This window comes from Ochlerotatus camptorhynchus, unplaced genomic scaffold, assembly GCF_037179485.1.
Source record: "Ochlerotatus camptorhynchus isolate MF236.1 unplaced genomic scaffold, CSIRO-AGI_Acam_v1.1 ptg000247l, whole genome shotgun sequence".
In the NCBI taxonomy this organism is placed as follows: Eukaryota; Metazoa; Arthropoda; class Insecta; order Diptera; family Culicidae; genus Ochlerotatus; species Ochlerotatus camptorhynchus.
In genome coordinates this window covers 1,457,064-1,482,016 of record NW_027040737.1, presented here as the reverse complement: position 1 = coordinate 1,482,016, position 24,953 = coordinate 1,457,064, and the positions used below count along the sequence as shown (strand labels likewise).

The window sequence follows — 24,953 nt, the reverse complement described above, 5'->3', positions numbered from 1 at the left end:
CCTTGTGGCGACGTCAATCATCTGCCAAGTGACGGTAGCGCTGGTATTGTTCGTACAGTTTTGAGAAGCGGACAATCCACCGAGACGATCGATCATTTTCAGAACACATACGGCTGCTGTGGTAAACGATCGTTCAAGGATTGGGAAGCTTTTGCCGAAGGATCAGTCACCAAATGAAGAGCTTTTGCGCAAGGCTGCGTACAGATATTGGAAACATACATCCGGCACATCGGGAAAAGCCTTGCATGGGGACTGCTAGTTCGTGACCCTACTGCTAGATAGTTGCCTTGCCAATCGAGATCCAGACCCAGTTGAATTGATTACAATCATATTCGACGTTTATGAAAAATTAATTACAATCCAACATCCAAAAATGGGGACATGACATTAATTATGTCTACAAAGTCCATGACCGCCTCGCTGGGATGTCTCAAGGAATCATCCATAAATTAGGCCCGAAGTCATTATCACTCGCTTGACCGAGACTTCCGAGCGCTTCCTTATGACCATTTTGGAATTCTCGCCCAGTGGCACTCGAAGGAGAACTTTCAAGTTCAAGACTCGCATCCCATCATGTGACAACAAAAGAGCCTCCTGCTTGGATGGAACCTTCATCAACAGCAGACGCGAATATTGTGTAATTTCCCAGACGATGCGATGGCCTGCTTGGATCCGTACATGGCACACGGCTTTTTAACACCCCTGTAAAACATGTTACCGAACGGCCTGCTGCGATTTTTTGTTTTGTTTTGCTTCTCCACCATTCCGGGAACAACCTTCGCATTTTTTTTAAAGATACCCCTACTTGCCGGCAATTACTTACTGAGTGAAAAGAGATGCAAATGCGAAGTCGGTCCAAGAAGGTCCAGGTCGGTCGGTGGTACGCGAAGAATGTTTATGCGTTGCTAATTTGCCTTGAAAGACGACGTCGATGGCGACGATCGTGGCGTCAATGATCATAATTTAGTGCGAGAAAAGAGAGACCACTTTGTGGACGGTCGAAGAGAAACCTTGTGAGAATGCTTGGTATGCGTGTGACATAATCGATGACGAATCCCATTTTATTCGCACGTCACTAGTGAATGCTATTCCAGAGTAATTAGGGGCTTCGGCAATCATATTATGTATGAATTAAGGTGTAAAAAACTTAGCTTGTTTGGAAAAAAGTTTGAACCTGTTTCAAAACTACCCAAATTTGGGTTGAATCCACCCAGATCGGTCAAAACTGAACCTACCCAAAACGGGTAAACTATGTTGGGATCGACAAGTTGACAAATGAACAACATCGACTTGAATTCGATCGACTTTGTTCATTTGTCAACATGTCACTCTCAACATAGTTTCCCCATTTTTGGGTAGGTTCAGTTTTAGCCTATCTGGGTTTGGGTTAGTAAATTTGGGTAGTTTTGGAATAGCGTGTATCGTAACTGTCACGTTCTGCGTCGTTGAATTTCATAAACAAACGGTTTAAGGTGAAAGTGAAGGTGAGCAGCAGACATGTAGATTCATTTTGAACTTCGTCCCTTAAGTAGATCGTCAGATGTGTGGCCGTGAAATTACGAAGTGGTTAAACAAATTGTACGTAAAATGGATTCCAAAAACTAACCTGCAAACACCCGCACCAGCCTCTCCGGCCGCGGAAGCCCGGCATCTTTTTGTGGGCTTTGTAGAACTTGTGCAGATTAGTCTGATGTTGTTGCTGTTGCTGGAAGGCAACCTGGCTGAAGTAGTGCTGCGGCAATGGTTGCTGCGTTGTCGTAGTCCCCGTGCCAGGTGACGTGCTGTCCCCCAACGTGCCGCAACTGGTGACGGTCGTGGAGGCCGTCACAGTCGACAGGGCCCCCAGCGATTGGGGCTGGTAGAAGGAGTCCGCTGCTGCCGTCGTGAGGTTGTTGCTATAGTTACTCCCGATGGTGGTCGTTCCGTCTGAACCGATGTTGGCCGAACAGTTGTTGTTATTGTTGTTGCTGCTGCTGTTGTTGTTGTTGGTTACGGCTTCCTTACATATGTGCGGTAGGTTCCAGTTGCCAATGTCCGGCAACCGGGTGCGGAGCGTGGTCAAATTAATCGGGCAGGTTGGAATACCCTGTGGAGGAGAAGGAAAAGAAAGGATCCATTAGAAGTTAGGTTATATGTTTAGAAATGCAGTATGATAGTTTAAAGTAGAATCAAAGTGAAATTTATGCGTCACTAGTGGCGGGAAATAGTCGATGGTTATAAATTTATGACAGCCAGTTCGAATTCCAGAGTTTAAATGCTAAATTATTGAAAAAAAAAGATCAAAATAGTGATCTTTAGTGATGATTATTATGGATGATACATATAGGAGATTTGTTGAATAATGTAATGTTACGTCAATTTTCATAGCAATGTCATTGAACGAAAATGAAAATGCGTTTTTTGATGCACCGATATTATTTAGGTTATTTTTTGTATGATTGCAGATTCCCATCCCGAAATCGACGTCCAAGTCAGTCTGCTGGATATACTGGATTATGTCGGGGACTCCGTGCTAGCGGATTTAGAGACCTAGCATATTGTGTGCCTGGGCTACATCAGCAGCAAAGCAAGAATTAATGGGAATGGGTTTGTGCTGCAAAGTTTCCATTCCGGCCCGGGGAGCGGCCACATGAAATTAATTTCAAATTACTCCACGACAACAAACTTTGGGATTTATATTCAACAAAGTCTGCTTCAACAAAATGATGGGAGCATATCCGCTCTGTCCCTGATGGAGCAGCAAGGCAGTCGCGTTCATGGCAAGCGGTGACCAGAGGAAGCTTGAAACTGAGAAGATCCACTTATGCATAGACTCGGTAAATGATGCAAGCCATCTACGGTCCATACGGAAACTGAACGATCTGTTTATTATTGATGTGGCCAAGAATGACTTGCTCCTAGTTGTGAAGGTATGTCTAACAAAGGAATTGAATTTCACATACAGAACGTAGTGCTATTGCCGGATCTACGAGAAAACCCGCTCTCGCAGACTGAAATCAACGTATTATTCACAAGTCAAGATCGTGCGGAATCCCAGAACGATGGAGAACTGTTCTAAAATCACCTAAAATTTGATGTCGGTACTAAAACGTGATCGAGACGAGCAAACTGTGGCATCGTCGCTTGGGCCATGCAAGTCAACAAGCTTTGAACGATCTTGTGAAGCACCAAATGGTTACAGGTTTTGTGGAGAAGCTCAATTCAATTGGCTTTTGCGATACGGCCAAGCAGTGTCGGGAACCATTTGACGGTGTCAGAGAACGTGCCACACATCCGTTGGAGCGAGTTGATTCGGATGTGTGTGGCCCCATTGATCGGATGGATAGCGTTACCTCGTGTCGTTCATTGACGACTGGTTGCATTTTGCCGTAATCTACCCAATCAAGGAAAAATCCGAGGTGCTTCAGATAGTATGAAGCTATCGCTACAACTCAATGGCAGACAAAAATCTGTAAGCTCACCGTGGATTAATTAACAATGCAATAATTACAAGAAGCGAGGCCTTCAAGTTCTACCAACGGTAGCTTATTCCCCTCAGCTGAACGTTTCAGCCGGTTGAAAAGGTAAGATCAATATTGAGTGACTCGCAGGTTCTGAAGCCCATATGGTCAGAGGTGGCTCTAACTGCAACGTACCTCTTGAATCGTTGTTCTACGGTGGCATTGGCTGGATATCTAAACCTGGCCGAGAAATGGATGAACTTAAAGCCAGTCCTTAACAAGATAAGGATTTTTGGGTGTGGCATGGAACCCCTGCCAGCAGAGGAAAAATCCCAAGAGTCGCAAGACGGTAATGATTGGATACGCTCTGCATGGATACCGGCTCTGGGACAGAGAAGCAAGAAAAATAGTGATCGTAAGAGATGTGAAGTTCAATCTCCACACTGCACGAGCCAGAGGGGGAGGCATCAAACAACCCTGTTGAATATCTGCCACGCGTTGAAGGGGTCAACCACTAGGCGCAGCGAACGGAAGCGCAGGCTCCCAGGTAAGTTGCTAGATTTTCTATCCGGATTTAGAGCAACCTCTGCTGTTGGAATTTCTTATTCTCCAGATCCACCGCGTGACGATCGGAACCACTGACTGATGAGCTGGATGATGATAAGTAACCAGGTGTGAAGCGTCCGACAGGAGTGAAACCTTTGCATCGAAAGTTGATATTCTACGTTAAGAAAAATGATAATGGAAATATTGTAAGACACAAGGCTAGGTTGGTCGTGAAAGGGTTTCTCCAGATGGATTATCACGAAACCTATGCACCAGTGGCCAAGCTGTCAACAACTAGGGTGGCTTTAGCTGTCGCGCTACAAAGAGGACTAGTCATCCACCGAATGGACATAAAGACGGCGTTCCTACATGGCGAGCTACAAGAAAGAATCTACATGGCCATACCTAATGGTGTCAAACCGGATCCAGGAACCAAAAAGTCGTTATATGGTCTCAAGCAGGCCCCCAAGTGCTGGAACGAGAAGTTGAATCAGATATTGTTGACGCTTGGATTCAAGAGATCGCAGCATACTATTGCTTGTATACCCGGATCGACGAGAGGGGGAACGATGATGTCTACTGTGTCAACCTTGTCATATACGTCGATTACCTGCTCATCATGGGAGAGCAAATCAAGACGGTGGAAGAAGTGAAGAGGCAATTATCGCAGTTCTTCAAGATGACGGATTGTGGCGAATTACAACATTTTCTCGGAATGAAAATCGTGTACGAGAGGACATCAGGAAAACTTATTGCAAGAAGCAAGCATTGGGAAGGTCTTGAAGAAATTCAATATGAGTTTTTGCAACCCAACAAAAATGCCTGATCCGTAGTTACAGTGAGGCAGGAATCGTTGATGAACCATACCGTGATGTTCTTGGCAGCCTAGTGTATATTATGATGACCGGACCTTTGTTTCCTCAGACGATTTCAGCAGCAACCAGAACAACCACATTGGACTGCTTTGAAACGAGTGGTGAGGTACATGAAAGATGGCCACCTCCTCGAGGGAAGCTGAATACGAAGCATTGAGCGCTGGTGTGGCAGAATCAATTTGGCTATCTGGACTCTTGTGCGACCTGGGTGTGAAGATATCAAAACCTGTGACCATCTATGACGACAACCGTGGCTGTATAGGGATGACCCAAAACCTGGAGTGCAAACGAGCAAAACACATCGACTTCAAGCATCAAATTATTCGTGACCTCATCGCAGCCGGACGTGTACGGATGGAACCTGTTTGGACAGACGAACAATTGGCAGATATTTTCACGAATGTTTACGGAGACGGAGAGGGAGATAACGACGAAGTCACCAACGAGGAGCTCGTAGCAGTGCCTGCTGGATACACTCGGAAAACTCTGGGGTGACCAAATGCACGGAGACTGAGCACGAATTGTCGGAGAAGGCCATCGCTGAAGCGCTACATATAATGAGGACTACCTGTACAGGATTCTAAGGAGTTACTTCCAGAACCGGGTTCTGATCTACGAGACAGCCATGGGACAGAGATCGATTAGGATTACGGTGGGAATTTCACAAGGCTCCATTCTTGGTCCAACGCTCTGGAACGAGGTGTAAGACGGCGTGTGCTAACGCTGAACCTGCCCAATCGAGTTGAGATCGTTGGCTTTGTGGACGACGTCGCCTTACGGTAACATAGTTTTAAAACGCGTGTTGAAATACATGCGACCGCCTGACTTCAATAGCCCCGTCGAATACGCCAAAAGCCATCAACGCGGTAACCAGAATGATGCCTGTGTGGTATACAGTCATGAGCTTAAGAAAGTGTGAAATGAGCTGTATTAATGATTTGGTAGAAATGTAAACGGAACTAAAGTCAACGTACACGCTATGTCGATTTGATCAAAGTAGGCTATGGTTCGTATATTGGAAAACCCAGAACTCGTGGCTTTTCATTCCCAGGAGCTCCAAGAGGCAAGTAATAATTTAGCTGCAAGCTACAGCGTTGTGGGATTCCCCTTTGAACCAGATGGAAATTCACAATGCTGAACTTCTCGGGACCAAGCAGTATTAAGAGACGGCTCCGTACTACTGTATCTACGTTGATTCTGAGATATGGAGGTCCTGGCTGGGTTGCACCGCTGGAAACCAAGCAGTAGCAGAAGCTGAACAGTACGTACCGGCTCAACAAACCGTACGCAAACAGATTTGCCTTTTCGAGACGTTTGGTGTACCCTATAATGTACGAATAGTAAAAAATATCAGTAAATCCTTTAACAATGGATAAATAATGGTTAGTCTTGTTTTTGAAATCATTTTGAAGGCTAAAATATTGAAGAAAAAAAAAATCCCGATTTTGTCAGCCTAAAATTTCAGATGGGACTGACAAAATCGGGAAAAGTACTGTATTTAAAATCTACAATCCAGTTTAAATTTTAAAATTATTTTTTTAAGTGATTTGAGAATTCAACTTCTAGATATAAATTTTATTTTTATCAAGCTCAGGATCTTGATGGGACACATTTTTTTTAAATTTTAATACTTACGAATATTGTACAACTCCGGGATCCATTTTCTCAAGTTCTACAACTCAAATTTTTTTTTGCGGTTTGGAAGCTTATCATTTTTAATTTTTCTATGCCTGTTTTTTTTTTCAAATCTCGATTTATTATATTTTTAAAGTAATTTTTAAAAACCCCACGATATCAAAAGTCACATAATAAATGTCTAAATAAATCTTGGAAATCTTTCTTAGTATAGAACCTATGGGATCATGATATTTTTTCGAAGGATCAGAAAAAAATGAAAATTTAGGATATTGAACCTTCTGTTTTAATTTGGGATATTGAAATCTTTTACAATTCCGTTTTTTTAACTACTCCATGCTCGAGATGTTAGAATGCCTGGAATCTTTTTAATATTACAAAGCCCATAATGTTATTGTTTTTAATCCAGGATATTTATTTGAACGTTGCATTTACCCTGGACCTTGAATTGTTTTTTTTTTCATATTCCAAGATATTAATTAAGCCCGAGATACGATAGATTTAAAATTTCCCACCAAAAAAACATTGACTTTTGTTTTAAGACTGAGATTTTAAACAAAACTAAATTTCAAATTGAAAAAATCTTAGGTACAAAACCTTTCCAATCTTTCTAGTTTAAAATATGTAATACAAATATTTATAAGTCCAGAATTCATGGCACAGAATCTTGTTTTAAAGCCTTGGATTTTAATGAAAAGTTGTGGATGCTCATGTGGACTGCAGCTCGCTGCTTGCAGGCAGCCTTTCGTTGTGTACTGAACAACACCACCACTCACCACGTGGAATGAACACAATTCGTGCAATTTTCAATAGTTACATTTTGAAAAATGACAAAATCTTAAATTTAACAGATGCGTAGAAATATATCTGACCGATTGGTGGTAAAATTATTGAAATTGGTCCAGGGGCAGCTGAGTTATTATCGTTCAAAATCTTTCATAATTTTGTTGCATGTTCCATTTTCGGTTTTCACAAAGTGTACCCCCATATAGAAATCACAGACGTAGTCCTACGTCAAAACTCTTTGAAGCTCTTCCTTATAAGTTTGTTATGTTGTTCTGTCAATTTGTGAAAGAGCAATGAACCAATAATTGCTTCTAATTTGGTCAAAAAGGATACTATGTACATAAGTATTTAAGTCTAATGATAAATATCATTCGAATCGCGGTATTGAGCCTCCCGAGTAAAAGTGACCCAGATAAAGGAAAACCGTCGCTTTTTTTTTCTCTTCCCCATCAATCGCATCGACGACAATCAGTCTGGGTAAACTTTTTCCCTGTTGACCATGAACGACGATGCAACGGAAGGGCAAACACCACACGCCACGGCACGCCAAAACCACGTCGCCACCACCATCCATTAAATGCGGTAGCACTTGCATGCAGCTCGGCAAACGATAGTAAAAATGATAATGACATAGAAACTCGTGGTCTCCATAATAAGCACTATTTACCGACTGGCTGACCGATCGTCCACCGACCAACTGGCTGGGTGCATCGGTCGGAGGGAACCTTGCAAACAAAGATGCATCACCACCGCACTCAACAAGTGGTTTCTCCCTGGTTGCAGCGCTCTTTATTTAACTTTCCACGCTTTGATATGCAAAGCTTGACGTGCACCGACAAACAAGCGCCCACAAGTCACCCAGTAAAGTACGACCCTTAGGTCATGTTTAGTTAACAGAGTTGTCACTTTCCCCCTGGGGCCAGTTGAAGGAAAGTGGACTACCGTAGGTTTCTACTTTAATAATTTGTATTGTCCCATCAGGGAATATAGAAAGCATTCAACTGATTCTTGATGTCACTGGCCAAACAGCATGCCATCATCAGAGCAACAAATTCAAACACCGTCAAGCTTATCAGGATCCATCCGATGATTTTCGCCACCTGCCTGATGTAGCCTTCCAGCATCTGTTCGCATCCTTGCTCGTACGGGACACAGGTCGGTCCCTTCCCTTCCGAACAGCACGAATCCGGTACGTTGGTTCCCCAATCGCGAAAGGAGTGCATCCCGCAGCATCCGTACGTACTCTGCAGTCGATCGATCCTGGGATCAACCACACTGGAAGCCTTCGTCATCTGCAAGCTCCGATCGAAGTACTCATCGAACCACTCCAGATATTGATGCCGACCGGTCTCGACGCTCGCAAACAGCAGCACGGCCACCACAATCTGGATCACGATCAGGGCCATCAACATCAGCGCATAGGCCATTGTCATGCAGTACGAGTGCTTGGCCGCTCCGCAGAACCCGAAGAAGGCCACCACGAAGATGAACCAGCCGAGACTCATTGCCAGCAGGGATTCGCTGGTGAGCAGATTGTCCTTTTCGGTAAGACTGTTGACCGACGCCAACCGGTGATGCATCACGATGCCCACGATGGCCAACGAAAGACCGCACAGGAAGCAGAACAGATTAAGCACGATCAGAGTGAATCTCACCGCCGGAATGCCACAGGTGATCGCCATGATGCTGCTGATAACGGTTTTTTGGGAAACTTCGCATTGACTGTGTGACAGTTGGGACCTACTAGGATCAGAGTAGAGCAGCACTGCCAATGAAAACAATGATATTGCCGTTTGAGGGAAAATAATTCGACGTAACTGACAGCCACAAAGCTGATAATCTATTAACCGAAAAGCCACGACAACGGAAAACCCCTTACTTATCCCTCATATGTCAACACGACCTATGGAAAGTAGGTAACCGGGCTACTTCGATGCGATGGGTGACAGTAGAGCCAGCTCTTCAGCAGCTCGCGGTGACTTTGTGAAGCTTCTTTCCTGCTCGATGGCGACCGTGACCACCATGTAGCATCATTGTCACGCGACAAATGTAAACGAAAATGACATCGCACTCTCCGGCGCTCGCTCAGGTCACTAGTGACAGCTGATGGAGGGAGTCTTAACCCACGAGTCACTTCCATCGATTACTAAACCAACAGAGAGTATTTCAAAGTTGCCAACAGCATCGAGAGTTGCACCACATTTCAGGCTCGGGTGCGACAAACAAATAAGGTCCTAAAGTATCACGCGAGGAATCTGCTAATGAGCTGTCCCCCTGTGCACTGTGTCAGTCGCAGCAATCGATCCCATCCATACAGTCAATTATGCACTTTTGCCGGTGACCTCATCTCGAATGCCAATGCCTAGCAAAACCTCCATAATGATGATTAATGATGGCACACAGCGCAACACTTGCAAACCGTATGTAAACCTAATGGCGGAATTTTAATTGGGATCAATCGCTCGGATGAGGAGGAGATGCCGCATTTCGTACCTTGGAGCTGTCAGTGGCTCTCACTCGGTCGCCCCTCGTTACTAATGGAGCGCTTTTCTGGCCTACTGCTGCCATTGCCTCATACTCTCCTTAAAAGCGGTTTAGCGCCGCCATGACGACAAGGAAAATCCACACGAAATAGAAATTGCAAGCCTCGTTTGAATGGGCCTTGAATGGTAAAAACAAAAATCGGAACAATTTCGAGTCGCTAATTATCTATAAAAGAAATCAACGCGGAACAGCCAACTCCATCTGCTGGTTTGTTTTCCAAATTACGTCCAAGTGCGTCATCCATCATCAACAACAGCATAGGTGGTTTTGGAAGTTAATCCGAAAATGGAGAAAAGTGATGCCCGAAGAAATGTGGTTGCTGGTTGGACACCGATTTGGACAGCAACATCCAGAAAGGGGTTTGATTGTTTGGACGTACGGCTAACCGGAAGGCAGTTGCACGACCGCGATCTAGTTGGCTTTTGGCGTTTTGAAGGCCATTGTTTGCGGTTGGTGATGGCAAATCTCTTCGGGATAGTGGATGCCGCGAAGAGTACGGATGGTCAAAATTGTATGAATCGTTAGAATTGTTCAACCATTCCGGAGTATGGACAACTTTTCAGGATTTATAAAACAAAACAAGTTCAAGATCTCTAAGTTAGTTTTAAGCTGTAAGACTCTTGGAAAAATGCCAATGCTCAGAATGTTGAAATCTTAAAAAATTTCATGGTAGACTAAGAGAAAAATATATGCCAATTTGTTAAAAATGAAGCGTAGAATCAATTTTTGGTATTATTTTACTAAAAAGTGTTTAATTTATTTCTGTTCTAAAATTAAATTTAAACAAAAAATAGTGTTTAAACAAATTACCGGGCTAACACTTTTCATCAACTTTAAGGAAAACATTTCAACTTTCGTCCCACAACGAACTACCGGCTCCGTAAAGCTAACGCGATTGAGCCTTCCAAATAAACGAACTAGTTAAAAAAAAAAAAAAAAAAAAAAAAAAAAAAAAAAAAAAAAAAAAAAAACATTCTTCCCAAAAAGCTTCGGAGGCGAACCAGCCTAAGGCTGAAAGCCTCCTAAATAAAGCTAAATTAATTAATTCTTCCCAAAAAAATATTACGAAAATCGAAGGGATGGGCATCAAAGACGTAGCTAGGTTTCGAGCTAGGGAGGGGCGAAAATTTGGCTGAATGCCATTTCACCGAACGCCATTTCCCCGAAAGCCTTTGTGTTGCTGAGTTTATGGGTGGGCTTCGAGAGAATCAACGTTTTATTATTTTTACATGAATTTACTGATTTTTTTTTCTGCAGTGTATTTTTTTTCTTAGAACTTTTAATGACCTATAAATTCTTCCCAAAATGTCACATTGATTAGATAAGTCATTTTCTTGTTATGATTTTTTGAAAAAAAAAAATACGCCGTTTTAAAAAGTTACTCCTGAGAAAAATAGTCATATTTAAATAAAAAAAAATAGCCTTGGGATGAAACCAAAATATAAAATCAACATTTCAGTACCAACATTACAAAGGGGCGTAATTTCCTTTGAAAACAATTACTTTAGCCGTCGATCTCTCGCAAATTAAAGCTCATCCCTCTAAACTAACAATGCTGGCTGGTAGAGGAAACATTCCTCTATCTGTTGGTGTCATTAATTTTCATGAGTGAGCTTGTATTCGCGAGAAATCGATGGCTAAAGCCATTGTTTACAAATACAAGCCCCTTTGAAATGTTGGCACTGATTTCATATTTTTTTTTGACATAAATTTACTGAATGAAAATTGATTTTGATTCGGATATTTTTGAAACTCTCAGGGAATAAATAAACACATAGCAGCTACGTTTTTGCAAACTTGGTTTATTCAACCTCCTCTCCTAGGCTGAATTCCCGCACCTTGGACTTAACACTACCCATCAAATTCTGTGCAACACAAGCGCCATCTTTCTTACACACTTTCATCCCAGGTTTTACACCTATCTTCTTCGCATTCAGACTCGTATCCCTCTGAAACTTTTTACCACCCCTCACATTAAAGAGCCTACATTTATAAAGAGGCGACATGTCAAAATTGGAACAATCGATTGTCTGTCAAAGTCATAGGAAAAGTCATTTCAATCGAGCAGAAGACCTGTCAAATGGATAAGATGTCGTCTCTTTATAAATTCAGGCTCTTTACCTCACATCACATTCATTCCCAGATCTATTCCCATCGACTTTTTCTATCCCTGCTCTATTTTCGTCAACATGACACACTCAAAAAAATCCCATCAATTATGTTTTTCCCCGGAAATCCCAACTAATTTCTAGACTGAAAAAATACATTCAAATGAGTATCGTTCCCCCTGTTTCATCCACTCTTTCTTCAAATCCATGTCGTTTTTGAAGACCTTCACTGTTTTCCGGAGCTTGCCATTCATAATCGCCCAGAAAATTCTATTGGGCGAAGTTCTGGCGAGTTTGGCACGATGCCAGATCCGGCCAAAACAGAGTGTCACCTTCGTGGAACCAGAGGAAGGACAGCATATGCTTCTGGATTCTGCCATACTAAGTACTTCTTGGCAAATTTGTCGACCTACTTCTTCCGGAACTTCTCCAGAACATCCAGGCGGAACTTGCCGACGTAAAACTCCAGGCCGGGGATCTGCTTGGCGTCCGCTTTAATGTACGTCTCGTCGTTCATTACGATGCATTTCGGCTGCACCAACCACTCGCGGTACAGCTTCCTGGCGCGGGATTTGGCCACCGTATTATGTTTGTCGGTTCGGTTAGGCACCTTCCTTACCTTGAAGACATGAAGTCCGGACCGCTTCATTGTCTGCTGGACGAGCCAGGCGGGAGAATTGACCTTCTTGGCTACGTCCCGAATGGAAAGGTTCGGATTGCGGTTGAAGTAATCCCTCACCTTCCTTGCGTTCACGGGGTCGGTCGTCTTCGCTTTTCTTCCGCTGCCAGCTCACCGCTGGGTCGTCTGGGTTTCCTTGGACGATTTTACCACACGGGACACGGTTGAATTGTCGATTCCAAACTGTTTCGCAAGCCACCTGTGGGACTGACCTGGATTTTCCACGACTGTTCACAAAATTTGTTGTCGAAGCACTTCTCGCTTGGAAGCCATCTCAATAACCACTTGACATATTGTGACGAGATTTTGCACATGTAAACATTACACTCTAATCTAGTTTTACTCAAAATTTCATCAATTTTTACCCATACAAGTTTTACACAAAAGAAAGTTGCATTTTTTTCGAGTACAATCTCAAACAAAATACTCTTGGGAAAAACAATCATATTCAAATGAAAAATTCAACACTAGAAGTACACACTTAGAAATACTTAATTTTACACGTGACGGAATCCATCTTTGACATAAAGGGTGAGACGTAAACAAACATGTGATGTAAAATTAAGTATTCCGAGACTGAAAAGTTCGGTACTCGACGAAAAGTACGTTTGATTGAGCTAAATTTCGCGTCTATTATGACTCAATTTTATGTCAAAATTCAGAGCATATAAATTTATATGATTTTTTCTAAGTGTGTAGTAAACAACATATGAGCAAAGTTTCACTCAAATTGGGAACAATCATGTCCAACCGGTTGGCTGTTTGGCGTCAAATTCGGTCGAACATTGAATTGTAGAAAATTTCCGAAACTTCTATTTAAAAAAGTCTATCCAGCTTTCCATGCTCGGTAATGGCGGCCTGTTTGTATGAATAAATGTATCCTTCACTGTGCTTTTTGACACTAACTGGAGGGCGTATGTTGTTCCATTTTCTTCTGTTCCTGGGAGAGGGAAAGGGAAGGGGTTGAAATTCGAACATCCAGATAGTGTCAAAAAGCACAGTGAAGGATACATTTATTCATACAAACAGGCCGCCATTACCGAGCATGGAAAGCTGGATAAATTTCAGGCCTGCACTGAAAACAAATACATTGTAAAAATATAGCTTACTTTTCTCTAAAACCCGAGGGGTAGTTCATTCCGCACACCAATCTTGGGTCATCTTTTTTGTCAGTGTGCCGATTGTGTCGGTCATAGACCAAGCTGCGATTGTTTGTAAAATACCCATCCCGGCAACCCGGTATTTCTGACACCTTGAATGTTTTGATTTTAAATCGGAATGAGAATGACGTGGGAAGTGGTGGGTGTGTGAAATTTGGGATAATAAAAGTCCTGTGTTTTAGGGTTTTATAATGCACCAGACCAAAAACCTAGCCTTTCGTGATGTGAAAGGCAACGGTCTATCAGGCGGCCGGAAAGAGTTGGAACCGGTGGTGAACATTGTTGCAGACCGACTGTAGAGGATGATTGATATGACTTCTGTAGTTTGTTTTGTATGAGTTGCAGCATTATTTGAATTAGGGTACTAATGGGGTCTGATTAACTGCCTCTTTCTCTTGAGCCTACTCTAGAAGCTACATTTCGTATTTAGATCTATAAGTGAACCGAGAAGTAAACTGCTGGTCAGAGTTCCTCTGGTATATTTAATTAGAGGATGTCAGCAGCAGTCAAACAGCACGTAATGTTGTGAACAACTTCAATTGTCCAGCAGTGTTCCTATTGTATTTACAACAATCCAATGCCTACGAGATTGTGCCGAAGGTGTGCAGATGGATGTGCCCAAGCTGTGCCGAATCTAATTTTGGCACAATGTGCTGAGTGACTTACCCCTTGCTAAACCCTCATTTTCGAAGAGTGTGAGCCTTTGTTTAGAAAGACAATCCAATCAGGTAGTCTACAAGTCGTCGATACATTGTAAGATGGGTACATTTATAGGAAAAAAAAGTTGTTCTAATAAAGTAATGTTGTTGTCTGCACTGAAAAAAAATTCAGGTTTTTCCCAGGCACCCAGCAAATTTTTCCCGGTTCTTGTAGAAACTGCTAAATATGGTAAGAGCAGAAGTTCCATGAAAATTTATTTCTAACATTTCAGAACTCTAAAAAAAAAAATCGAGGTATTCATCGTAAGATTCGTTTCGAAAAAAATCACTAAAGCTTCCTTTCATGAAATTCACCTCTACTCAAAATTATCCTAGAGCTCTCCTCTAAATTCTTCTGAAAATTCACTTGATATTCTTGTTAGAATTCTTTAGCAATTCTTCACGAGATGCCCTTAAAGCGACGCTAGTCATATGATAGCAAAAGACTAACAGCGTGAACATGGACACAGCTGAGAGGCGTTGGCTGAGCAATGTTGCCAATCCGGCACTAGCAAATTGGCGCGGTAACCATAGCACGGCGATAGAGGAAATGCCTTACCAAACCCGAGCGTCTGTTCACCATGGAGGTGCGGCTCAACACGGCATCTGTTCTCCATATTAGGAGCGGCTGATCACCATCCTACTGCCAGCGTGGGGCTCTAAACAGAGCTGCGCACCATGGAAAAAATATAAAGTTGCAAATACCGAGGAAAGAAATACGGATCAGAACAATCGGCACAGATCTACGCGACGAGATAAGAACTACGATTGAAACTCGGAATATGGAACTGCAACTCGCTCGGCTTCCCGGGCTATGACGAACTTCAACCACGCAACTTCGAAGTCGTAGCACTGCAAGAACTTTGCTGGACGGGACAAAAGGTATGGAAAAGCGGGCATCGAGCGGCCAGAGCTGTGGCCCCACCAACGAGCTGGGAACCGGCCTTGTAGTGCTGGATAAGATGCGTCAAAGCATGATTGGTTGGCAGCCGATCAACGCAAAGATGTGCAAGCTGATGATTAAGGGCCGTTTCTTCAACTGCCGTATCGAACGACAACGGCCAACGATGGGTGAACTTTGAAGCCTCCCGAGGTGTGGTAGTCCGAAATACCTTTTTCCCTCGCAAGGATATCCCCAAAGCATGTATCGCAGTGCGAACATAGATTCGGACCACTACTTAGTTGCAGTGTGGAAGATGCATTACCCACGGAAGAGCAGCTTGGCGCAGTTACTCTTGAAGATGGCTGGAGGTACATCCGTTTCCTCCAGAAGAGAAGAATGCAACACCGCACGAGATAGAATGTGGAGCGATACAGGCAAGCGCGGAACAGACAAAACTCTTTTTTTACGTACGACTACGTCTGTGATTTCTATATGAGGGTACACTTAGTGAAAACCGAAAATGGAACATGTAACAAAATTATGGAAGATTTTGAACGTTAATAACTCAGCTGCCCCTGGACCAATTTCAATAATTTTATCACCAATCGATCAGATATATGTTTACGCATCTATTAAATTTACGACTGCAGCATTTTTTTTAAATTTCACTGTTGTAAATTGCATGTGCAATGTGCATGTTGCTATGATAATTAAAATTATCACCGATTGCCTGGGAAAAGCAATTTCCCTAACACAGATTTCAAATTTGAATTCCATCCGGTCTCACCAAATGGTGCTGGAGCCCACATGAGCATCCATAGATCGCATCGCAGTGGGCCATCTATGTCAAACGCGTCATACTAAAGAGTATAAACGCTCAAATTCCTATTCCTACACAAAACACAAGCTTTTGCTGCAGTTAAAAAATAAGATTTATTATATAAGACCACGTAGTCCTACGTCACCATTGCGTACAACCCCATTGGGCTGTCCCTTGTAGTTTTGACGTAGGACTACGTCTTTGATTTCTCTATGGGGGTACACTTTGTGAAAACCGAAAATGGAACATGTAACAAATTAAGAAAGATTTTGAACGTTAATAACTCAGCTGCCCCTTGTCCAATTTCAATAATTTTATCACGAATCGATCAGAAATAAGGCTACGCATTTATAAAAATGCTTCCAAATGTTGATTTTCAACAAGAAACTATTGAAAAACTGGTAAATGTTCAGCCTTGTCCAAAAGCGTCGAATTAACTAACAAATCCACCAATTACCTACATGCATATGCTGCTTCCCCAGCACAGTCGTCAGAGAGCAGTAAGTAGACGAAACAAGTCGAAGTGGCATTCGCCTCCGATCCTCGGGCGCGTGCGAATAGGGAGAATGGAATTGCGTAATACTTTACACACTCATCGCCATGTTCAGAACCAAACGCAAATTCTTCGAGATAACCACCATCCGTCGTCTGGCTCGCCGTGGCGGTGTCTGACGTATCTCCGGTTTGATTTACGAGGTGTGCTGAAGGTGTTCCTGAAAAATGAGATCCGTGATGCTGTCACCTACACTAAACACGCCAAGCGTAAGCGGCCAAACCAACAACATCACCGCATAGGGGCAGCTATCACCTTTCCGAAAGTGGTATTGGTTTGCGTGGGCGTACTTAAGTTCGCGTGTAAAGGGCCTTAGAAAGTTTGTTTACAAATGCTTTTGTGCCGTTATCAAATGTTATGCCTAATTTGATCAATTAAAAGAACTTAATGCTCTTCACATTTATTCCGTCCACTAGCGGTCCTACGTCAAGCTTCCGTTCGTGCCCCTAGGCACAGACCCTTCTACTTTTTTCTAAGGAAAAAGCGCCAGCAGGAAGACCGAGATCGCGAGGCGATGGAACATCTGTATCGCGTAAACGACACACGGAAGTACGGCTACGTGCCGCAAGCCGATATGTGTAAGGACTTGGACGGTAATCTTCTCACGAACGAGTGTGAGGGGATCGAGAGGTGGAAGCACTACTATGACGAGCACATCAACGGTGATGCAGCAGAAAACGAAGGTGGCACGACAACAGACCTGGGAGTACCCGCAGAAGACGACAGGCTACTGGCCCCTGATCTCCAAGAAGTTGAGGAGGAGATTGGTCGGCTGAAGAACAACGAAGCAACTGGTGTAGATCGACTACGAAGTGAGTTATCACAATACGGTGGTGAAGCACTGGCTAGAGCGCTGCACTGGGTAATTTTCAAGATTTGGGTGGAAGAGATATTACCCGAGGAGTGGATGAAAGGTGTCGTATGCCCAATTTACCAAAAGCGTGACAAGTTGGATTGCTGCAACTACTGCGCGATCACGATCACGGACCAAATATTTGCGACTCGGCAGGTCGCAACGGTCGCAGAACAACGTGCCCACACATCATTTGTTCATCGATTTCAAATCCGCATACGACACAATCGATCGAGATCAGCTATTGAAGATTATGAACGAGTACGAATTCCCGGATAAACTGACGCGATTGGTCAAGACGACGATGGATCGAGTGATGTGCGTTGTTCGAGTATCGGGGACACTCTCGAGTCAGGGGGTTACGGTAAGGTGATGGGCTTTCGTGTCTGCCATTTAACGATCTTCAGGAAGTCCATCCAGCTTCTTGGCTTCGCCGATGACATTGACATCATGGCACGGAACTTTGAGACGATGGCGGAAACGTACATCAGACTGAAGGCTGAAACTAGGCGGATTGCACTTGCCATCAACGCATCGAATACGAAATACATGAGAGGAAGATATTCTAGGGAAGACAATGTTAGACATCCCGAGTTCAGATTGACGGTGATCTACGAGTTCGTGTATTTGGGCTCACTGGTGACTGCCGAAAATGATACCAGCAGAGAAACTCCAAAGATGCATTACGGCAGGGAATCGTGCCTAATTTGGACCCGGGAGGACGCTCCGGTCGAATAAAATTCGCCGCCGCACAATGTTGACTATCTACAAGATGCTGATTAGACCGGTGGTCCTCTACGGCCACGAGACCTGGACTATGCTTGTGAGGACCAACTTGGTGTTTTCGAACGGAAGGTGTTGCGTATCATCTACGGCGGAGGGCAAATGGATGACGGAACGTGGAGGAGGCGAATGAACAACGAATTGCACCAGCTGCTGGGAGAACCATCCTTCGTCCACATTGCAAAAATTGGGCGACTACGGTGGGCTGGGAACGTCGTAAGAATGCCGCACGACGACCCAGTGAAAATGGTTCTAGAAAGCGACCCAACAGGAACAAGAAGAAGAGGCGCCTAGCGGGCAAGGTAAATCGACCAAGTAGAAGGCGACCTACGGACCTTTCGCAGACTACGAGGCTGGTGACGTGGGGCCATGGATCGAGTTGAGTGAAGGAGACTTCTTCGGACAGCAGAGGAAATCCAGGCCTGATTGGAAAGGTAGGTATCCATGCATGATGGGCAATCTTATATTAGAGGTGAGATAAACCTTTTTTTTTTTTTAATTTTTCATATGATTTATATTTTTCAGTGTTGGATTGTATTTTTGATTATAAAAATTGTCTACACTTCAAGCTTTGACTAAATTTGAGTAGGTCTCATATTTATTTATTTTTTATAAAAACTGCAAGGGGTTGTACGCAATGGTGACGTAGGACTACGTGGTCTTATATGTACTCACGATGGTGTTCCAATATGATGTCTGTGTTCGGGAAACAATCACAAAATTAAATTTTGATTGCCTTTCTTTTTGCTCACGCCGGTAAGCTACAGACGCCTCCCATCGTAGTTTGCTATCAAGTAGCGACACTGGCTCTCTCCTTTAGCGTAGTTTGCCAATGTCAACACCTTGAAAGCAAAGGACAATTAACAAGTTATTAACGAAACAGAAAGTCGATGAAGAGAATTGATCAAAATCACTTGCACCCCTGCTTCCAAGTTTGGTTACAAGATTACAACTCTGGAGAGCATTTTGTGTGGTCGTTGGGGTTCTGAATATGGGTAAACAGGCACAGATAAATTCTATTCCAACTCTTTACTGTAATAAAGTTGGTGATGATTTAACCTCCGAAACCGTGCAGAGTGCGTCCCTGCCGCTTCAAAGCGTAGACGACATCCATGGTCGCTTACGCTTGGTGTGTTCAGTCTAGGTGACAGCATCACGGATCACATTTTCCAGGAACACCTTCAGCACACCTCGGTTTTCCTCGTAGATCAGACCGGAGACACGTTTTACATCGCCACGGCGAGCTAGACGACGGATGGCGGGTTTGATAATACCCTGGATGTTATCACGAAGAACCCTTACGATGACGCATGGCACCTCCTTTGCCACGATACGTCATTCTTGCTTGTTATGTAGAAGAGTGGACTACCTAACCTGCCACCACCTTCCTACTGCTGCTATTGCTGCTTCTGCTGCCTGTTCACGACGCCGTCCGAAGCGAACATAAGTTGAGGCTAGACAGCAGCGCTCTTTTCTATCTTTTCGGGTTAAAGCAGAATGATGTGCAACCAAGTGGTACTCGATTATGACAACCGGGTTTGGGAAGAACGTTTATTTCATGAAAACAGTGATAAAATTATCACTTTTAATTGTACATTGGACTATGCTTGACATTTACCCCTTTTCAATAGTTTCTCGTTAGAAATCAACAGTTGCTTGGAAATATTTCTGATCGATTGGTGATAAAATTATTGAAATTGGTTCAGGGGCAGCTGAGTTATTAACGTTCAAAATCTGTCATAATTTTGTTACATGTTCCATTTTCGGTTTTCACAAAGTGTACCCCCCCATATAAAAGTCACAGACGTAGTCCTACGTCAAAAAATAGAAGAATTTTTCCTAACAACAACTACTTCATACCAGCATTTTGGCTAGTACCAATAAAATATTTATAAGCAATTTTTCAGATTCAAGAGATACAAAATTGAAAAAGTTTTTTCGAACTGTAAACTGCTAAACTGCTTATCTAAAAGCCTCGTTTTTTGCCAACTCTCCGCATGCGGTCATTTGTCATCTGACGAAATGTCATCCGTGTTGAATTTCTATCGACCGTTTTTTTTTCCGAAATGTTGTGCCCACGATAAACACGATCGCACTCTCACTGTCCATCCAGCCGTCATCGATGTGATGGTGAAAACAGAGGAAATTGATCTGTCCGCCGTCACCTGAAACCGTCTCGAATTCTTAATAATCCAATGATCAACCGTGCTTAAGCCTCGAATTGTATCCACTCTCTCTTTCATTCTACATTTCGCTTTGTGATCAACGGTTTCAAATAATTGCTTTGCTTATTGTTCGACAGCCATCAGCCAGCCAACGCCTGCTCTGTTTACTGAGGTCTGATCCGTCTACCGAGTCTACAATACAACAGCTGCAAGACAAGTGCTGGTGGTGGACAACGAAGTCCAACACGAGGAGACGGGGAAAAGTAGGCGAGAATCCAGTGGAGAAAATTGGAGTAATTTCAGGCTGGTAATAGCGCGAATTAGACCTCCACCAGTTACCCGAGTAAAAATATTCGTGGGTTGATTTAAGGTTGAATTTTGAATGTATTTGGGTGTGACTGAATTTCAGCTGGTTGAATTTCAAATTCTACTATTTTTACTCGGGTCATCTCATCAGCTCTTCAATCCATCCGATGAAGTTGTTTGAAGAGCCTGCCGGCGGATCATCGATAGCTGAGGATGATTATGATGATGGTGATGGAGGGTACTCTAGAGGCTACTTTTACTTTCGCACCTTTTGTTCCAACACAGCTTTTGTGATGTTTTCCGCAGTGGTTGCATTTAATTTTCCATTTCAACACCACCCTCGGCTCTCGGAGCGGCAGCGGTGTCCAGATAGGAGGCAACTAGAGTTAAAACATTAACCGGTTTTTTGTTTTGAGGAGGCAATCCGCGGCTACTGGGTGGGAATGAAATCATTGATACTTTGCTGCAGGTTGATGAATAATTAAAATGAGAATTATTACAGGAACTATCCCAGCGAGAACGCTTCGACGCAAGACGGTGAAAGGAGTGGTAGGTCGACCAGGTCCCGTGATCCGAGAAGCTGCAAGTGATTCGGACCGTATTCGGAGTGTGCGGAGTAGTTTGAAGGTGGTCCAGTCTCGCGGCTACTGCGATGCGAGCCTCGAGAGATGTTGTACCGGTTGCCAGGCAACGAGGAAGCCGTTTTGTGATTGAATAATTTACATAGATTGCGATTTAATGCAACACGAGTTAGCACTTTCAGTGTGTAGTTTTCAAATGAAACTTTTATCATTTAAAATCCATCTTCATCATTTGGGTCAACGAGTTCCTAGTTGACCCCGGCAGCGGTTCCTCGCGAAAATTATCCCCAATTATATTACCCATTCCAAGTCCATCAGATGATGCAAGCAAGCCAACTGCACCCATCTAATGGCTGATAACAACACTTTCCTCCTCGCCTTAACAATAGAGAATCACGACAACAGATTCGACCCACCTCGATAGCTCGTTAGGTGACCACATCTCGTAATATCTCTATTGTCAAAGGCTTGCAAACTTTAGCATGCACACACCAAAAAGGCCACCTAATGAACCCTAACCGGTGAGAAGCCCATTTCTTTTGCTTTTTTTATTTATCTCCCTTGGCGAACGCCAAAACCCAAAAATTACATCACCCTTCTCGGAGCTCGGCACTTTCGGGGATGGCTTGGCTTGGCACACACATACGTGACCGGTTCGACATTTTTTTTTGCTTGGCCAATGTTGCGGATTGCATTATCGTGATCTCCGCGCTCCGACGTGATCATTTGAGTCATCTCGGAGGAATTTCTGCGCGTGTTTTCTGTAGCGGCAATCTCCATGTCTTGGCTTTTTAATTGTCGAATCCCGATTGGGACGGTTGGGTGGCAGCTGATGTGATTGTCGTCGATCTTTGCCGATTTCGTGAGCTTTCTTCTTTTGGTGCTGTGTTTTGGGCTGCGTTGGAGAGTTATGGGGTTCAAGAGTTCGGGACAAAGCTAATTGACATGTAGCGCATTGCCGGAGTTTATGGCGTGATTACGAGGACCGTTAGCACTAGCTTCGCATACTTTGGCAAAGAGCTTTCTTCAAATCTTAATGTCTTTTACGATTTATGGGATATGTTCTTCCAAGACATTCAGGCCCATTTGTCATGATCGCATTGAATCATCTTAACTTGTGCAATATTGTGGAATTGATATAAATTTACATAATTTATTTGTTGTATATCATCTTTGACAGAATAGCACAGACTGTTTAAAAATACTTAATTCTATTCTTAACAACTAGTCTACTAATGTTAAAATCAAATACCTCATTCACTTCATGAAATAGTCTACAACATCTATCCAGAGGTTTGTTATATACGTATGCGGTGCGGTCGCCAGTAGTACACAGAGAGTAAATATTGCGGAGTTGGTGAATGAGAGCGTGGATATTAGAGTGGGTCATCGTTATATGAAAAAAACGCAAACTTTACCTCACCAATCGATAACAACCTTTTTTTGATTTCATTTGGGGTCCAAAACAACTGTGCAAAATTTGGGGACGATTGTTTGTAGCTCGGCATTCCGCATTGCGTTTGAAATTTGTATGGAAATTACTATGGGAAAATCAACTTTTTTGAATTTTTATCTCTAGAGACCACAATTTAGCATGAACCGTGCAACTAAGTATGTATAAATATAGTCCAGGAACTGCCTAACAACTTTGCCAAAGGAAGTTTGAAACTATAATGTATCTACAAAATGTTATAACTATTCAAATATTTATGATTTGAATTAAACACCAAAAATCCCTTTTTCTGCCAACACTGCCGGTGTACCAATGCGAGTCAAATTCCAAACTGAAATATTTTCGGAGTTTCTTATGAATCATTCAAAAACAATTACTATATCTCATATGTGTAGTTTGAGAGGGGGGGGGGGTAATAATACACCCCGCCCCCTCACTCATATCAATAGAAGTAAAGTCTCAAACTGAAATAACTTCGGAGTTTCTTATCCTATCGGTTTGGTATGTTCAGGATGAATTCTTCAAACATATTTGCTCAATCTCATAAGCGTAGCTAGAAAATGTAATTTGTACAATAATACTCATATTACTCATATTACAGTAAACAATCGTCACGTCGGTCATAGCTTGTTATGATTGCCTGAACAATGCGTAAAGAGCAAATCGAAACATTGAACGTCGCGCGATAGTGGAATTTAATCAAGGCCTAAATACTTTTTCGTAGCCTTTTGTTTTCGGATTTGAAAGACCGTCGGTTGCAGTGTCTTGCTTACTGCGCAGAAAAACGCGGCCCCAGGTCCTTTCATATTAAAAATTTATGGTAAGATCGCTTGTTTATCGTGTATTTTGCTAAACCTTTCGTTGTCGTCGATGCCGGGTTTGAATTGTTATAACAACTTGAGTAACGCTATAATGTAATATAAGGGGCTCGGTGGCCTTAGAGCAACCGTTTTTGCTTACTGAGCAGAACATCCTGAGTCTAATCTCAAGCCCATCCACATCAAGATTCGTCAATCGTTTTATTTGTTAATATGACTACATGGTAATAGCAGCAACTCGATGATTAAAAAGGAGCTCGTTTGCCTAGTAGCAAACGTTTTTGCTTACTGAGCAGAAGACCGTGGGTTCAATCCCAAGCTCCTTCGCGTTATACGATCGTTAGGACATCAATTCAGCTTATCGTTTACCAAAACGAACCCTGCTGCAAACCCAACCCTGTTACCCAATATCCCAGTGATTCCTCGTGGAAGGGCAGAGGTGTTCTCGGCTTCCATCAAAGCGAGTGTCACGTCAACACATTCCTACCCCTTCCTTTCTTGACCTGTGCTCGGGCGCGGCCGGCGCTGGTATTGCCTAGTTTGAGATCACCAGTTTTTACACATTGAGGATGATTGCTAGTCCCAAGCATCGTCTATTGGTTCTCTGTGTAATTACAGCTGGTCTGGCAATAACAGAGTAGCAACCGTGGGTGGTCAATCATGCTCATGCTCATGCTCATGCTCAAAATCAGCTAAGGTTAAAACCAGCCGTGATTTTCAGTGATTTTCGGCCGTTCCTGATTTTAGATTTTTTTGATTTTTTTTCCATCACTGATTCTAAGTATGTTTTACCCGAAATAAGATATTTAACTGCGCAATTTTGATCCTATTATGTATGCCACCAAAGCAATATGAAAACAATATGGAAGCAGTTTAATTTCATTCACCCAAAATGTGCAGTGAAGGTCACCACTTCATGTCTTACAAATTTTCTACAGTGACTCATATTTTCCCTAACTGACCTCATCCGTTTCCCCGTAGAAAATCGGACAGTGAGTAAAATTTCGCTCGCCGTTGCAACCATATGCGTTTTAAAATCTTCAAATTACATAAATTGACGTATCGAGGTAAACAGCCTCTCAGCCCCGCCGTCAAATCAGTCACCATCCTATCCAGATTCATTCGGATTCAACCAGCTCAAGAGTGTGTACGAACCTACAACGTGTACCTATGCACGTAATGGTGGTGAATGAGATGCTCACCGACCATTCCCAGACCCGGGTGATCTTGCATTGCACACACTCTCACGTACCCATCCAATCAATTT

At 43.1% G+C, this 24,953-nt stretch overlaps 2 protein-coding genes across 4 annotated transcripts in view; both read right to left on the bottom strand.

Annotated features, from left to right (window-relative positions):
- The window catches only part of DAAM (disheveled-associated activator of morphogenesis-like protein), a 306,234-nt gene that overhangs the window by 86,989 nt on the left and 194,292 nt on the right, over positions 1 to 24,953 (bottom strand). For all 3 annotated transcript variants that reach the window (XR_010517804.1, XM_065226237.1, XM_065226235.1), the window contains exon 2: positions 1,607 to 2,086. Coding sequence is in view for 2 of the 3 variants with exons in the window: in XM_065226237.1 (XP_065082309.1) it covers positions 1,607 to 2,086 (480 nt within the window). In the remaining variant the exon portion in view is untranslated. The remainder of the gene's footprint in view (positions 1 to 1,606; positions 2,087 to 24,953) is intronic.
- Positions 8,252 to 8,974, bottom strand: LOC135704736 (CD63 antigen-like). Its single transcript, XM_065226216.1, has one exon. The coding sequence runs from the start codon at positions 8,962 to 8,964 to the stop codon at positions 8,260 to 8,262; it is 705 nt and encodes a 234-aa protein (XP_065082288.1). The 5' UTR covers positions 8,965 to 8,974; the 3' UTR covers positions 8,252 to 8,259.

Bases quoted from the DNA above. Each gene is read 5' to 3' on its own strand.
- LOC135704736 (XM_065226216.1), bottom strand. From the start codon at position 8,964: ATGGCGATCACCTGTGGCATTCCGGCGGTGAGATTCACTCTGATCGTG.